This window comes from Pogona vitticeps, chromosome 2, assembly GCF_051106095.1.
Source record: "Pogona vitticeps strain Pit_001003342236 chromosome 2, PviZW2.1, whole genome shotgun sequence".
Taxonomy (NCBI): Eukaryota; Metazoa; Chordata; class Lepidosauria; order Squamata; family Agamidae; genus Pogona; species Pogona vitticeps.
Genome location: NC_135784.1, coordinates 129,870,512 through 129,886,335, shown reverse-complemented (window position 1 = coordinate 129,886,335; position 15,824 = coordinate 129,870,512). Strand labels below are relative to the sequence as shown.

The 15,824-nt window shown below is 38.3% G+C and overlaps 1 protein-coding gene across 2 annotated transcripts in view; it reads left to right on the top strand.

The window, feature by feature from the left end:
• TBCD (tubulin folding cofactor D) overlaps positions 1-15,824 on the top strand; it is a 209,881-nt gene that overhangs the window by 33,671 nt on the left and 160,386 nt on the right. For both annotated transcript variants that reach the window (XM_020785911.3, XM_020785913.3), the window contains exons 9-14: positions 548-593; positions 3,036-3,168; positions 4,739-4,890; positions 5,986-6,046; positions 11,162-11,236; positions 14,048-14,142. In XM_020785911.3, coding sequence (XP_020641570.2) covers positions 548-593; positions 3,036-3,168; positions 4,739-4,890; positions 5,986-6,046; positions 11,162-11,236; positions 14,048-14,142 — 562 coding nt within the window. The remainder of the gene's footprint in view (positions 1-547; positions 594-3,035; positions 3,169-4,738; positions 4,891-5,985; positions 6,047-11,161; positions 11,237-14,047; positions 14,143-15,824) is intronic.

The following is a 15,824-nucleotide window of genomic DNA, read 5'->3' as shown; positions in this document are numbered from 1 at the left end:
CTCAGGTGTGTGCCCTTCCTGTAGTTGTTGTAAAACAAAAGCCCATGTCTAGCATCTGTTAGGATTGTACATGGAACTATGGTTTTTGGGCAGTTAGAAATAAAGCTTTTGGAGGGTTTTGGAAGAAGCTACTCTTTTTTTCCTTACAGTAAATGTTTGGTGTGGTTTCTGCGTGCAAAACAAGTTTTAATTGGCTTTAAAATAAAACAACAAAAATAATTTGAAAGCTGTGCTATGCTTATGGATCATGACTTAACTAGCAGCAGTTCATCACACAATTTATGCCGTTGCCGTTATTGGGGGTATTACTGACCAATGCCATTCTAGCCAATAATTTGTTTCCAGGTTGATTTAATTTAGATCACATTGATTGAAATAACAATATATAATTTTAAAAAGTACATTTTGACAATTTAAAAGTCAAAAAATATCATTTTTTAGATTTCAATTGTGATTTAAATCAATTTGATTTTTTAAAAAATTGTTGATTTTAATTCACTCTGTTTCATAGTATTTCGATAATAACATCTGTCCTCTTTTTTTACAGGCAAAACTTTTTAAACATGGAAAGAGGGAAGACTGTTTACCATATGGTAATATTCTTCATAGTGTTATAAATATCTCAAGTATTCATTTTTACCCAGCTTCTACTGTAGAAGGAAGACTGTCTTGAATAACATAAGTTTTATAGCAAAGTTTTACTGAAAAGGAAAATTCACCCCAAAATGAAGTGAAAATAACTTGTGCAAACAGGCTCCTTCCAATTCGGGTTTAGTTTATCTTGCTGCTCCCTGTGTCTGATTCTTCTCCCTCTGGAGAACCTTTTTTGGTTGGAAACGGGGAATGAGTGAATGAATATCAAGAAAAAATTCTTAACTGTTAGAGCAGTACGACAATGAGACCAATTACCTCAGGAGGTGATGAGTGCTCCTTTGCTGGAGATAGTCAAACGAAAATTAAACAAACATCCGGCAGTTCTGCTTTGATTGGATTCCTGCAGTGAGCAGGGTGTTGGTCTTGATGGCTTTATAGGCCCCTCCCTTCTGACTCAACTATTCTGTTTAAGAACTGCCAGATAGCTCAGTGGTTTAGGTCTGTGGTTGCGGAGCCAGAGCATGGGAGTTAGATTCCCCACTGTGCTTCCTTGACAGGGGCAGAATTTGATGATCCATAAGGGTCCCTTATTATAATGATTTTATGAAGTGGGGATAGAGGAGTCTCCTGCTGCTGGTTTTCTTCTTGTAGAGTCCAGAATTGAAGTCTGCGGTCTCAAAAATGCTTCACATTGACTGAATTGTTCCTATTTTTTTCTCAGCTGTTATTGTAGATTGATAATTGCTACCTATGTTGCTTTCTTTTTCTGTGTTTATTGATTTGTCATACATATAAGCATGCATGTCTGAGGGTGCATCAAATTGGATTGGATGTATGAGTTCATTTATATTACTCTTTTCAGTCAGATCAGCATGTTTTCAGCATTCTGAAATCAATTTTGTCCCAATAGGTTCTGGACATCTTTTCAGTCACAGCATTTATATCTAGTCATGTCCTAAAATACACATTTATGTATGTATTTTGATGAATGTATTAGCTGAGAAGTACAGTCTGAAAAATGACTTCATTTGATCTGCACTTTAGCTTGAATTTGTGCATCTGATCAGGTTCCTCAGGAATTTGTTAAGAACAGATTTCATAAATGTCTCTAATGTCATGTTGTCAATACATACACATGCTCAATAAAAAAGCACTGACAAATCCAACCATATGCGTCAGTATATGCCTTGTTAAAGTAAAGAGATGAAACCAACGGCCCTGTTACACTGGTGCAACAGAAATGGTGTAACTTCTGGAGGCAGATTGTGTTAAATTAAGAAATCACTTATAGACAGTATCTGTTGCATGCTGAGTTGTGTGGAATTGATCAAGTCTGTAGTGATTTCTTAACTTGGGACTATTTGTCTCCGAATGTGTAGGTATACAAGAGGATTTGGGGCAGTTTATGAATCCACCCTCATTTCTGGATACTAGCATTATTCTAATTCTTCAATTAGCACCTTTCCATTTCTTTACTATTGCTAAAGTGGAGATTATGAACCTTTGTGTTTAACCTCCAACAAATATTTAGAGTTCTGTTGTGTCTAAGCAAAACAATAGTAGCTTTTAAAATCAGTGTGTAATATTCTATATTCCCCACCTACCTACTCACCAAAGAAAATGGTTGTTAAATTTCAAAACTATGCAGGCTTACTGGTTCTTCTATTAATATAGTAGCCTTAGGGACATTCTTTAAAATGCTTGAGCATTGCTTCAGGTGACAAATACAGTATAATCATCTGCTTCTTTGGCTATTAATAATATTTCCTTTTAATTCCTTAATTTTTAAAGGCTATGTCTAGTCATTTTACACAAATTGTAACTGCTACCTTGTTTCCCCTAAAATAGGACCTAACCTGAAAATAAGCTGTAGTATGATTTTTCAGGATGCTAGTAATATAAGTCCTACTCCAAAAATAAGCCCTAGTTAAGCCCGCCCTCTACCATTGTGCAGCAACCAGAAGATGACATGACTGCATTTGAATAAATGTAGATGGTTGTACATGACAAAAATAAATCATCCCCTGAAAATAAGCCCTAATGCGTTTTGCGTTATTTTCAGGGAAATGGGCAAAAAATAAATGTCCTGGGAATGAGCAAGTGTGCTTAGGCATGGTCTTGATCACTCTATTAACTTCTCTTGACAAGCAGAAAAGATTAAAGAACCAGGAAGCCTTCATCTGTGGCTTGTTTGAAGTTATATCCAAATAGGGATGTCTCGCATATTGCTTTCCTAGCAAGCTAGAGTCATGAGTCAGGAATTATGGCATACTCAAGACTATTTTACCACTTTAATCTCATTGGTTCTACATGAAGTATAAGTAAAGCTGGATCTGATCAATTATATTTTAGTATACTTTCTCATGCATAGTATATGCTAAAAATAAGATGGACAGTACTAATGTGGTACACTTACTTATGGAGAAATTTGTTCCTTCCAGCTAGTACAGTGCTTGAATGCCTTGATAACTGCAAACTCTCTGAAAGTAACCAAACTCTTCTTCGGAAGCTGGGAGTGAAACTTGTTCAACGACTCGGCCTGACATTTCTTAAGCCAAAGGTGGCAAAGTGGAGGTTTGTTCTGCTTACCATCATGTCTTAGCTTGCCTTTCTCTTCTAACCTCAGCGGTAAAATCTATTGTTGCTAGAAATAGATGAGTAATCAGTGGTCATTTGGTGACAAAAATATATTTGTATAAGAACTTTAATATTCCTTCTACTTTTGTATTACATCGCTAGTTCATGTTTCTGGTGTTTTGTAATGCATTTATACACACCTTCCAAAAGTAGGTGTAGGATGATGTAAAAACAAAGCACTATTTCCCTTCCAAAGGAAACAGTGCTCATGGTGGAAAACGTTGTGGTTTATATTTAGGAAATCAGATGTATGCAGTGTAATATAGTACAAATCTCTAATTTTACAGAATTTCCAATCACTCTTATATTTGTGTTAGGTTAAAAAGAAATATCTTATATTTTTATCATTCAAAGTCTCAGACTTTAAAAAAAGTTTATTACTGATGGACAAGTCCCTCTACAATGAATATGTATTAGGATCTTAATTTAAGGGCTGCCTTGCCAATTATCATTCTTACAAGGGGTATTAAGAAAAGTCTTCCTTGTTATAGTTTGTTTCTTTTTTGCTTCCAGACCTTGGTTCCAATTTGATAGCCAGTAGACATTCTGGGTTGCATTATGTGGTTTTTTGTTAGTTTTTGCACTATTTAGACATAAGGAGTTATTGAACACTGACTTGAAGGTCTTCATGGCTCTTCATAAGCCTTAAAGATAGTCATAGGCCTAAAAGATAAATGTGACTGTTGCTGCATGACTGAAGAAACTTGGACTTGATTTTCTGAGATGGGTCACTTGCTCTTTGTCACATGATAAACCTTATTTTTGGAACTCAAGGATCTTCAAAAACACTTTGTGATACAGCATGGAGGTATACAGTTTGAATGTAAAAAACTGAATATTCTATGTGGCATGCATTCGTCCTAGGACATATATAGAGTTGTGCTTTGGCTTGAGCTAGAAATACTTTAAATATATCTAAACGTTTTATCATACCTTCTGATAAACTGAACTGGGTTTATTATGTATGAGGCTGTACAGTTTATCCAAAATCTTTGAAATTTATGTCACCAGAGGAATGCACAATGTCTGGAGAAAAACATGTGTTTTTTGAAACTAGCAAAACACTTCTGGTGATATAGCTGCCAGCAAGCAACAACTGCCCACTAAGTGGAAGGCAGCTTGCTTAAGAAGTACTGAGGAACTTTACTTTTTTAAAAAATTGTAGTTTTAGAAGAAGTAGCTGTGTTAGTCTGTGTTGGCATGTCAGGCAAAAACAAAACAAAAATGAAAAAATAAAGAAGACAAAAATGTTGTGGCACCTTAAAGACTAAATGCTATGTTTTAATGTGAGCTTTCATGGTTAATGTGAGATTTCTTACGTGTTGTGATCTATACTCACACTTCAGTTTTTGCTAGATACCCTTTTGTAAAGAAAAAATACTTTTGAGAATCAATGCTTTATATATACTTTTAAGCATATCTCAGAAATATTGTGAAGTGTGCCTATATCTGAGATAAGCTTTTAACATACGAACAATGTGGTAAAGTTACATAATTGTCTTACTAGGTATAAGCGGGGTTTCCGATCTCTAGCTGAAAATCTGCAGTGTTCTACTGGCAGTGCTGCTGCACAGAAAGTTTCAAAGGCAGTTCCTGCCGTGGAAGAGGAGGAGGAGGAAGAGGAATATGACATTCCAGGAGAGGTTGAAAATGTTGTAGGTATGTTTAATGCAAAAAGATAGCAACACAAGCTCTGAAAGTGCAACTAATATGATTTGTGAATGTTTTCTTTTACTTCTTATCCAACCTGGGAAGCAAGAGACATTGGTTTCATTTACATTTTGTTTATAATATTAGGAGAAATATTACAGCTTTCTGTGTACTCCTGGCTCTATTATTTCCCCCATCTTCCCAGCCAATCAGTTCTTCAGTCATAGTGTTACTGTTTTTTAACTTGAAAGTAGGGCAGAGATTAACTGCCAGAGACCAGAGATCGGGCCTTCTTGACAGTCACTCCTCAACTTTGGAATAACTTCCCTCCCAAAATTTGCCTGGCCCCATCAATGGGAATTTTCAAACAATTGTTAAAAATATGTTTTTTTCACTGACAGACCTTCCCTGACCTTATAACACCTTGATATAGTGATTGGTCTTAACGCTTATAATATTAGTCCTCCCATCTTGCTTTTATATTATTTAATTATTTTTACTTGAATTTGTCAGTTGTTTGATTTTGATTTTAAAATTCTTATGTTTATTGTTTTGAATTGTTCTTGTTTAATATGTAAACTGCCCATAGTGACCTTGGCTGCCAGATGGGTGGTATACAAGTTGAATGAATGAATGAATGAATGAATGAATGTGGTCTTGCAGGACAGCTGTAGGTATACCAAGGACTGCACAAAAGGCAAAAGAGTGGGTTGGGGCTTAGGAAGCAGTGATCAAAGGGCTGTAGGATCAAAGGGCTGCGATCCTGCAGCCCTTTGATCCCTTTTCCCTTATTCCCATGTATAAGACGACACTCAATTTTAGTCTAAAGATTTTTGATAAAAAGTATCATACACAGAAAAATAAGGTATGTTGCAAGGCTCTCCCCACCTTTCTACACTATTTTCAACTTTTTGTCATTATTCTTTTAAAAAAGATTTGTCCTCAGTTTCCTTCAATGAAATGTGAAGAGGAAGCAGCTGTTTTTTTCCTTTGGGAAGGAATGAGATATAAAAAGAGAGAGCTGCAAATATAGTGTCCTAGATATTTTTCAGCTTGTGTGCCTATTATGATTTGTATTTTGCACTACTCTTTATATTTTCACAGAGCAGTTGTTGATCGGACTGAAAGATAAGGACACTGTTGTCAGATGGTCTGCAGCAAAAGGGTAGGTGTCATATGGGCTTTTCCAAAGATTAATATTTTAGTATCTCTAACTAGAGCCTTGAAACCACAAAGTTGATTGGTTATGTCAAACCCGTATATATATAATTCACTGTATTTGTTTTATGTTTCAAAAAAACATAATAAAATATTTAAACACATTGAATATAAATTTGATCACCACATCAGTGTTCCCTACACTTGTTAGTCCACAGGCCTATCTTATCTGCCTACCTTACCCTGAAGCATTAGATGGCAATCAGATTTGAGTTACAGTCGTGCCTCGCTTTATGATTGCCCCGCATTACGACAAATCCGCTTTACGACAATCTTTTCGCGATCACAATTGCAAAACAATGGTCTAAATGGGGAATTCCGCTTTGCGATGATCAGTTCCCTGCTTCGGGAACCGATTCTTCGCAAAATGACGATTTTAAAACAGCTGATTGGCAGTTTCAAAATGGCCACCGGGTAAACAAAATGGCTCCCCGCTGTTTTCTGGGACGGATTCCTCGCAAGACAGGCAGCGAAAACGGCTGCCCTATGGAGGATCTTCGCTGGACGGTGAGTTTTGACCCCACTGTTTCAATGGGGTTTTTTTGCTTTACGATGTTTTCACTCAACGGCGATTTTCCTGGAACAGATTGTTGCTGTTAAGCGAGGCACCACTGTACTGATTCTAAAGCTGCCATTAATTCTCTCACCTTCAGTATCATCTTCTTTGTTTCATTAAAGACAAATTATCTCCAGTTTACCACAGGAATACATCAGTGTAGGCATCCTTCAGTTTCAAGAGACTATGGGTAATGTGCTCTGAATAGAGGTCTTGGAACAATGTCTGGTGTGGCTGAGAAGGCCAATTCGAGAGTGACAATCCCTTCCACACTGAAGACAAATACAATCTGTCCCCTGTCCAACTCCCTGATTTTGCTGATTTTGGGACTGCCTCTTTGCCTCGGCCTGCTGTATATGTCTCTTCAAATTGGGAGAGGCCATGATGCACTGTCTGCCTCCAGGCTGAGTTCTCTGATGTCAAGGTTTCCCATCTGTTGAGGTCCTTTCCTAAGGCCTTCAGATCCCGCTTGCCGGTATCCTTGTATCGCAGCTGTGGTCTCCCTTTGGGGCGATTTCCCTGCACTAATTCTCCACACAGGAGATCTTTTGGAATCTGAACGTCAGCTGAAAGATGAAGTTTCTCCTCATGTTCAGCTTTCTAGCAGAAGCCTGAAGGATTGGTGTCAGTATTGACTGGTAATTTGGAACTGTTCATAATTCCCCTCTACTTTGACTAAGGTCCTGTCCCAGCTGAAGAAAAACAGGTCCAAAGCATGATGCTGCTATCACCATGCTTCACTGTGGGTATAGTGTTCTTTTGGTGATATGTAGTGTTGTTTTTGCGCCAAACATATCTTGAAATTAGGGCTGAAAAGTTCAAGCTTGGTTTCATCAGACCATAACACTTTTTCCTCACATACTTTTGGGAGACTTCAGGTATGTTTTTGCAAAATTTAGCCGGGCTTGGATGTTTTTCTTTGTAAGAAAAAGCTTCCATCTTGCCACTCTACCCCATAGACTAGACATATGAAGAATACGGGAGATTGTTGTCACATGTACCACACAGCTAGTACTTGCCAGATATTCCTGCAGCTCCTTTTATGTTGCTGTAGGCCTCTTGGAAGCCTCCCTGACCAATTTTCTTCTAGTCTTTTCATCAATTTTGCAGGGACATCTAGTTCTTGGTAGTGTTGCTGTTGTGTCATATTTTCTGCACTTAATGATGATTGTCTTCACTGTGTTCCATGGTATATCTAATGCCTTGGAAATTCTTTTATAATCTTCTCCTGACTGATATCTTTTAACAATGAGATCCCTCGGATGCTTTGGAAGCTTTTTGTGGACCATGGCTTCTGCTGTAGGATGTGACTAAGAAGATGTCAGGAAAGACCTACTAGTACAGCTGATCTTTATTTGGGATTGCTCAGAGGCACTTTAAATGATGGCAGGGGTGTACTGACTCCTACTTAACATGAGTTTGAATGTGATTGTTTACTGCTGAACACAGCTACATCCCCAGTTATAAGAGGGTATGCACACAGATGTAACTATAGTATTTCAGTTTTTTATTTTTACAGTGGTGCCCCGCATAGTGACGATAATCCACGCAGCAAAAATCATTGCAAGGCGATTTTGCCGTTATTCGAAATTAAAAAGCCCACAGGAATGCATTGAAACCCCTTCAATGCGTTCCTATGGGCTTAAAACTTGCCTTTTAAGCGAAAATCCTCCATATGGCGGCCATTTTAGCTGCCCGGTACGCAAGGAATCCGGCCCTGTTTTACCCGGCGGCCATTTTGGAACCGCCAATCAGCTGGGGAAAAATCGCTATGCGAAAATTGGTAAGCGAAACAGCTTACTGATCATCGCAAAGTGATTTCCCCCCATAGGAAACATCGTTATGCGATCGCAAAAGTGATTGCAAAAACATCGTCGCTATGCGGATTTGTTGTTAAATGGGGTGCCCGTTATGCGAGGCACCACTGTAATTCCCTTCATCTAAAAGATTTCCGTTTGTTGTTCAACTGAGTTGTACAGTTCATAGGTTTCATTAAAGATGGAAAATGTTCTGAAATGATTTATCTTTGTCTCATTTTTTTTACATCACAGACACTTGACATTTTAACAGGGGTGTGTAAACTTTTTATATCCATTGTAAATGATTATATCAGTAGAAGCAGAGAAAAATTACTGAAAGCAGTGAGAATGGAGAATATTTGAAAACAACAGAAACAAAGGCTCAATATAAGAAAGAACAATTTGAAAATAAACAGCTGGAAAAAATAAACCACTACATGGACAACACCTGAGAAATACTGATGGAAAGCATGGTAATAATTCAGCATGAGCATGGCTAAAACTGGGGACCCTTAAGAAATAAATCGAAGGCTTGATTTTTGCTGCCCAAGAGCAAGCACTCCAAACCGACGTGTTGAAAGCTAAGATCCAAGGAATTAGTGCTAACAGCAAATACCAACTCTGCCAAGAAAAATATGAAACTGTATCATACCTCATCTGTGAATGTCCAAAGATTGCACAAACAAATTACAAAGTTAGACATGATAAAGTGGCAAAGTTAGTGCACTGGTCATTATGCAAACAAACAAAAAAGAATCCAAAAGAAAACAAAAAACCAAAAAAAACCTTGCTAGCCTCCAAAAACCCGTGGGAACATCAGGTAGTAAAGGTGTCAGAAAATGAGGAAGTCAAGATCTGTGGGATTTCCATATACAAACAGATAGACACCTTGAACATAATATGCCAGACATAGTAGTAATAGAACAAAGAAATGTCCGGATCATTGACGTTGCAATTCGAGGGGATGCCAGAGTTGAAAATAAAGAATTGAAAAAACTAACGAAGTATAGAGACCTGGCCATTGAAACATCTCGCTTTAGGAAGATACACACTTCATTGGTCCCTGTAGTCATTGGGGCTTTGGGAACAATATCAAGAAATTTCATACAGTACTACAGTATAAGCAGTTTCAGATCTCAGAAATCAAACCATCTGAACTACAGAAAGCAGCAATATTAGGAACAGCAATCATACTGCTCTGATATTTAACAGATACTTGCTTTTGGTGAAAACTTGGATCTGTTATAGAATACCAGTCTGTGTTTTCATAATTTTGACTGTGCCTGGTGTTTTTAAATAATGACAACAGCCAATGCCGCCACCACCACCTGTGCCGCCTTAAAGACTAACTCATACATTGTAATGTGAACTTTCATGGGCAGGCCCACTTCTTTGGATATATCGAGTGAAATATGGTAAAATATAGAGATCACAGGTAAAACATCCATGTCGGCTTTGAGAGTCAGTGGTGTATGGTTGCATCTCACATTGCAGTATTTTATAACCTGTGCTTGGTATTCAGTTCTTTTGAGGTCTGGTTGTAAACATCCCACAAGAGAAATAAAACAGAACACAGGAGAAGAGCAAAAAAAGGGACGGGGGTGTTAGTGAGCAGTATCATAGTTAAAGGAGACATCAGAGGAATAATGTGTGTTAATATAGAGGATATTAGCAGTTTTTACCTTTGAATCTTTGTACTGAAAGATGGGGCCAATAGTTGTGGAGGAAAATAACAGTAGATAGTAATCCTGTTTCTTACTGTAGTAAACAACACTAGAGTTGACCCATTGAATCAATGGGGATTTGATAAGTAAACTCCTTCATAGCCTACTTTAACTGTCACTTATTCTGGCACCATAAGTTGCAGTTAGAGTAGTCCCCTTTGAATCATTGAAACTTCTGGAGGAGTTGACTCTTTAAATTATGCCCAGAAGCTGATAGGTAGCCATAGAAGCTGTCATAAGAAGGGAATGGATGTTCCTCATAATTGGCTGCAGCCAACCAGTCTGGCTGCAGCATTTTGAACCAACTAAACTTGCCAAACACTTTTCAAAGACATTCTTGTTCCCTGATCTTGGGAATGTGGTGTGCATGATATGTTCTTTTCCACCCTGTTTGTTGTGACTTTTTGTGTGTGTGATGACACGTCTTTCTTTGTTTCTCCTTTTTAGCTGAGTAGATTGTTCAGAAACTGCCACAATCAGAGGCATTGGACTATTAAATTAATTAGTTCTTTGAGCAAAGTGTCACTTAGAGGCTGAAGTAATACAAGTTCATCCATGTGCATTGCAAACAAGACTTTTAAATTACTTTCAGAACCAAAGCAATTACAGGAACAAAGAAGTGAATCTGCTCAGAGAATTCAGAGTTTGAGTGCTTCTTTCTACTTACTTCTTAGCAGGAGCAGAAGTATAAGCAAAGTTATAATCGCAAGCATCCTATCGGTGTTTGTGGCTAATTGATGTTGCCAAACCATGTCTTGGTCTCCTGTGTGGTCATGTGCCTAATTCTGCAACTGAGATTAGCTCTAGCAAGTTATGCAGATACTAGTAGGATCCCAACCATCCTCTGTTGGAATTGCAAATAATACTGATTGACACATTCAAAAACTAGTAATATACTTTTGAAATAGTAGAGTTTTGACAGCTTAATTGTAAAATGTGACCAGCAGCGCACTAATATGCACAACTTCTGTTGTGTCTTGCAGGATTGGTAGACTGACTGGAAGATTACCGAAAGAGCTGGCTGATGATGTGGTTGGATCCGTCTTAGATTGTTTCAGGTAGTACTTTGCATTGTATAAAACATTTTTGGAAATTTCAGCTGAAATTTCAGCTGAAAGGCAGATGTCAGCTGTAAAACATTCCATAGCAGATGCATGGGGGTTAAGGAGCACAAATAGAAATTCTGCTAAGAAGAGTTTTTAAAAAAAGAGGGGGAAAGGGAGAAGAGAAAGGGGAAAGAAAAGTAAAGATTGATCCTAATTTATTTTAAAGAGAATCTGTATATAATAATGAAATAAAATACTTAAGCCTCTGTTTCATGAAGAATTGCATTTTAAATCTCACAGATACATACTAAGATCTGATCCCTTAAAATGGACCTGATGCTTTAGGAGAAAAGTTGGATAAAATATTTTAAATAAATAAAGAAATCTTATACAGTGGTGCCTCGCAAGACGAACGCCTCACGGGATGAAAAACCCGGAAGACGAATGTTTTTTGTGATCGCTGTGGTGCCTCGCAAGACAGCTGCTTCTATGGCCGTGCTTCGCAAGACGAATGTCATTCGCAAGATCAATGCCTTGCAAGACAAATGAATTATTTTCGTCTTGTGAGGTTCCCATCCTCGCTTTTCGCAAGATGAAAATTTCACAAGACAGCACTACTCGCGGAACGAATTACATTCGTCTTGCAAGGCACCACTGTATAAGATTTGGAAAATGTAGTCTGGTTCTGAAGTCTCCGTTTGAGAATGCTTATCATTGAAGTAGGAAAGGTCCAGAAAAGAGGAACAAAACAGTGGTTGGAAGACCTTTTTTTACAAGGAAGGGCTTGTGATGCTGATTTATGAATTATTCATGGTTTAGAGTCAGTGGATAAATACATTTTTTCCTGTCCCAGAACATTAGAATGCAGGGTCATTGGAACAACAGGACAAGTGGCCATTTGCATAGGTCAATTGAAAAGGTGATGCATTCAGGGAGGACTGATTTAGCAGCGGCTATTAGTTAGGAAAGCTAAATGTACCTTTAAAGGTCACAGGTCATATACCTCTGGCTGATAGTTGAATGTATAGATATTATGGAAATACTGCTTTGCTTCTGAAGAGGCATTTGGCTGGATGCTCTGGGTAGTTGAATACTGAATGGCCTGTTGATCTGTTCTAGCAGTGCTATTGTCATGATTGCTGTAGTTGACAATGACAGTTTGGGTCACTGTGGTATATCTTCATGCTCAAAGTCCAGCCATCCCACAAAGATTGTCATGAACTGCTGTAGAGTTGCCTTTTCTGTTTAGCATGCTACTGGTTAAGGTTCACTCTTGCTATTCTTGCTACTCCAGTATGAACTCTAGTAATTTGCCTTGTCGTCAAAGAAATACAAGTGAAAGATAGGTGTTTGGGTAGGTTTTCTTCCCCCTCAACAGCTGGCATTAAAATAATATTCAGTAATGGGGAGTGTAGCACTGGGAATGTGATAATGACAATGTGGCTTCAAGTAAAAATTCAGATTATGGTAGAATTGTATGAGGGTAAAATATGAAGGTTTGAAAGGTCTCCCAAAATAATCCATTACTGTCAGTTGGATTGTTCTAGAATTCAAAATGTATGCTAGTTATTGTATAAATCATCAATTAATTTTTTACAAATATTTATTTTGTTCTTCAGTTGAAAGAATTGAAAATTCTGATGAACTGTGTTTTCTCATTGTTAACATTTAACACTTCTAAGGGGAAATAATTTTTGTGTGCTAGTGTATGTAGGCCATGCTCAGATGATAATGTTTTGGCTTATTTAATACAATGTGCAGACAAATTGTTCACATATCTTGATTTACTTAATAAGGCAGAAACTTTTGTCCATGCATCCATTCACCTTGCTTCACTCTTTATGGAGCAAATGATCAGAGCCTCAAGTTTCTAGCTACAGTATAGTTTTACCTTTAGCCCAATTTAGGAGAATATTACTGTATTTACTTTGGAGCAACACTTGATATTACACCATAGTTTGAAGTTTGTTTAGTATCCTTCTGTTTTACAAAGCTGGCAACCATGTCTTCCTATTTTTGGACAAAAAGTGATTAATTAGAAACATAGAGAACTGCTGGATAGCTCAGTTGCTTAGGCATATGACTGTAGAATGGGAGGTTGGGATTTTATTCTTCTTAGTTGCATCTTTCATTAACAGAGCTGCGAAGGGACTGGGTACATGGAGAAATAGCTAGTAAGCCATTGAACTGAACCAACTGAGAAAGCTTTCCTCCTATGTTTGCTTACCAGTGGCTTTCCATTTTGAGCTATATTTTGCTGTTCTTGGGTTAATTTATTTTATTAAGGATTGCAAGCTATATTTGTGTATGCCTGGAATGTTCGTCTTAATTCACTGTATGGGCTAAGTTGACTTGAAGCACATATAATGCTTATTTTTCTTCACAACATTAAAGACAGGTGGTTTAATTAACTGGGCATTTTATTTTATTTTATTTTATTTTATTAACTCAGTGGTTTAGGTATCTGGTTGCAGAGGCAGGAAGTTCAATTCCTCACTGAACTTTCTTGACAGGTGCTGGACTCAGTGATCCATAGGGTTTCTTCCAGTTCTAAGATGATGATGATGATAATAATGATGATGATAATTTTAAACGTCAGCCTATAAGTAGAAAAGGGTTGGGAAAGAAAAGCAATAGATAGACGCACCTGTTTTCAGCACTTCACCAAACCTTGGGAACAATGAACTTGATTTTGTGCTATGACATTGCAGAGTAACAGTGCATAACTTGTCTCTTTTTTGACAAAGATGTTTGATAAACACTATGAATATTAAAACTCTGGAAAATGAGCTCAAGTGCAACTTTTGTTTTCTAAAATTATAGTTTCCAGGAAACTGACAATGCTTGGCATGGTGGATGTTTAGCTCTCGCTGAATTAGGAAGAAGAGGGTTGCTGTTGCCCTCCCGGCTCTCCAGTGGTAAGTATCTTGTGGTGTGAGTAGGGTCTATAAACGTTGAATAAAACAAAAGGAATGACACATTGGGAAAGTATGCTTATAATGGTAAGCTAGAATTCCTGCAGAACCTTTGGTTATTTTTCATGAGTAGTATGCAAGAGTATATGGTTCAGTGGCTGCTCCTTGGCAAGTGGTGATAACTAAAGAAATCCTGGGTTTATTATTGTTATATGTGGACCACAGAATTCTAGATATCTCTGCTGGAGGCTTGCTGCCGGACTTTTGAAGACACAACCCAATGTTTTCTGGTCCACATATTCTGATGAAATAAACCACTGACAGAAAAGCCTTATGCTGTCAGGAAAGGGTTCTTTTGAAAACAAGGACAGGAGGAGTTCAAGCTCTGTCCCCCACCTGTTGTCATTGGCGATAGGAATGTAAGAAGGAGAAAGCGTCTGCTATACGTGGAACCTCCCCACACAGTCGGAGATCCTGAAAAATCAGGCTTTCTTCTTTGCCTGGAAAAGCTCCTCATGTAGCAGACTATCTCCTCTTCAGACTGTCCTTTTCTGAGGGGAGACAGTGCCAGCTCAGGGAGTGGGTCTAGAACTCTGTTTTCCCACACACTCTGCTTAAACCTTGTCTGAACTCCTGAATTGGCTAAAGTCTGTTGTTTGTTTAGGTATTCCTGTATCTAATAACAGTCAAGGGACAACCATCTAGCAACTGAAACCCTGGCTTACGATTAGATGTAAAGCATCCTGTTCATATGCCTTACTAGTGACTCTTTAGTTCCTTTCTCCCATATTCTAGTACAGTGGTGCCTCGCTTAGCGAGCGCACCGTACAACGACGAATCCGTATAGCGATCCCCTTTTTCGGGATCGCTATACGGAGCACCCAATCGCCGCACCTCGCTTTGCGACGATTGGGTGTCCCGTGGCCATTTTGGAGCCGCCGATCAGCTGATCGGCGGCTCCAAAATGGGCGCTGGAGGACCCGAAATGTCCCCACGCTGTGTTTTCGCGCCCTCGGCAAGCGAGGGGAGGGCGCGAAAATGGCTGCCCGGGGCCAGGAAACTTCTCTAAGTGGGAAGTTTAGGGCCGATTTGGAACGCATTAAATGAAGTTTAATGCGTTCCAATGGCTTTTTACTTCCCGCTTAGCGAAGATTTCGTATAGCGAAGGTTAATCCGGAACGGATTAACCTCGCTATACGGGGCACCACTGTATTTGCCAAAAGTTGATGCTTTTTTCAACATCTTCAAAGTTTTAGATGTTGTTATGTACTTTACAAGGGGCTGTTTTGGGAAGTCGTTGGAAACTGAAGTTCATCCAAAAATGCTGCTTTGAATCAGATTAAACAGAATTCCCTTGTTGCAATTATTGTATTGGTTTCCATTCCACCTCTCAGTTTGTTTTGACCTTCAGAAACTGTACCTGGCTTCGTACTAGGGTTCTAAAGTATCTTCTGCTCCAACGTGAGCCTCACTGGAAATTTAAATAGGCTGTTTTCTGTATCATGTCAGTGTTTTATGTGTACATTTGTTTGGAAAAGATGAGAGAGGCTTTTCAGTAGCTGGGCATAAAATGGGAACTTCCTTCACTTGGTAAGTTTGGTCCATCCTTTCTGTAATGGAATGTTGATTGGTTTGATTTATGGCTTGGCATTTGGTTCATTTTAATCAGGCATTTTTAATTCCTG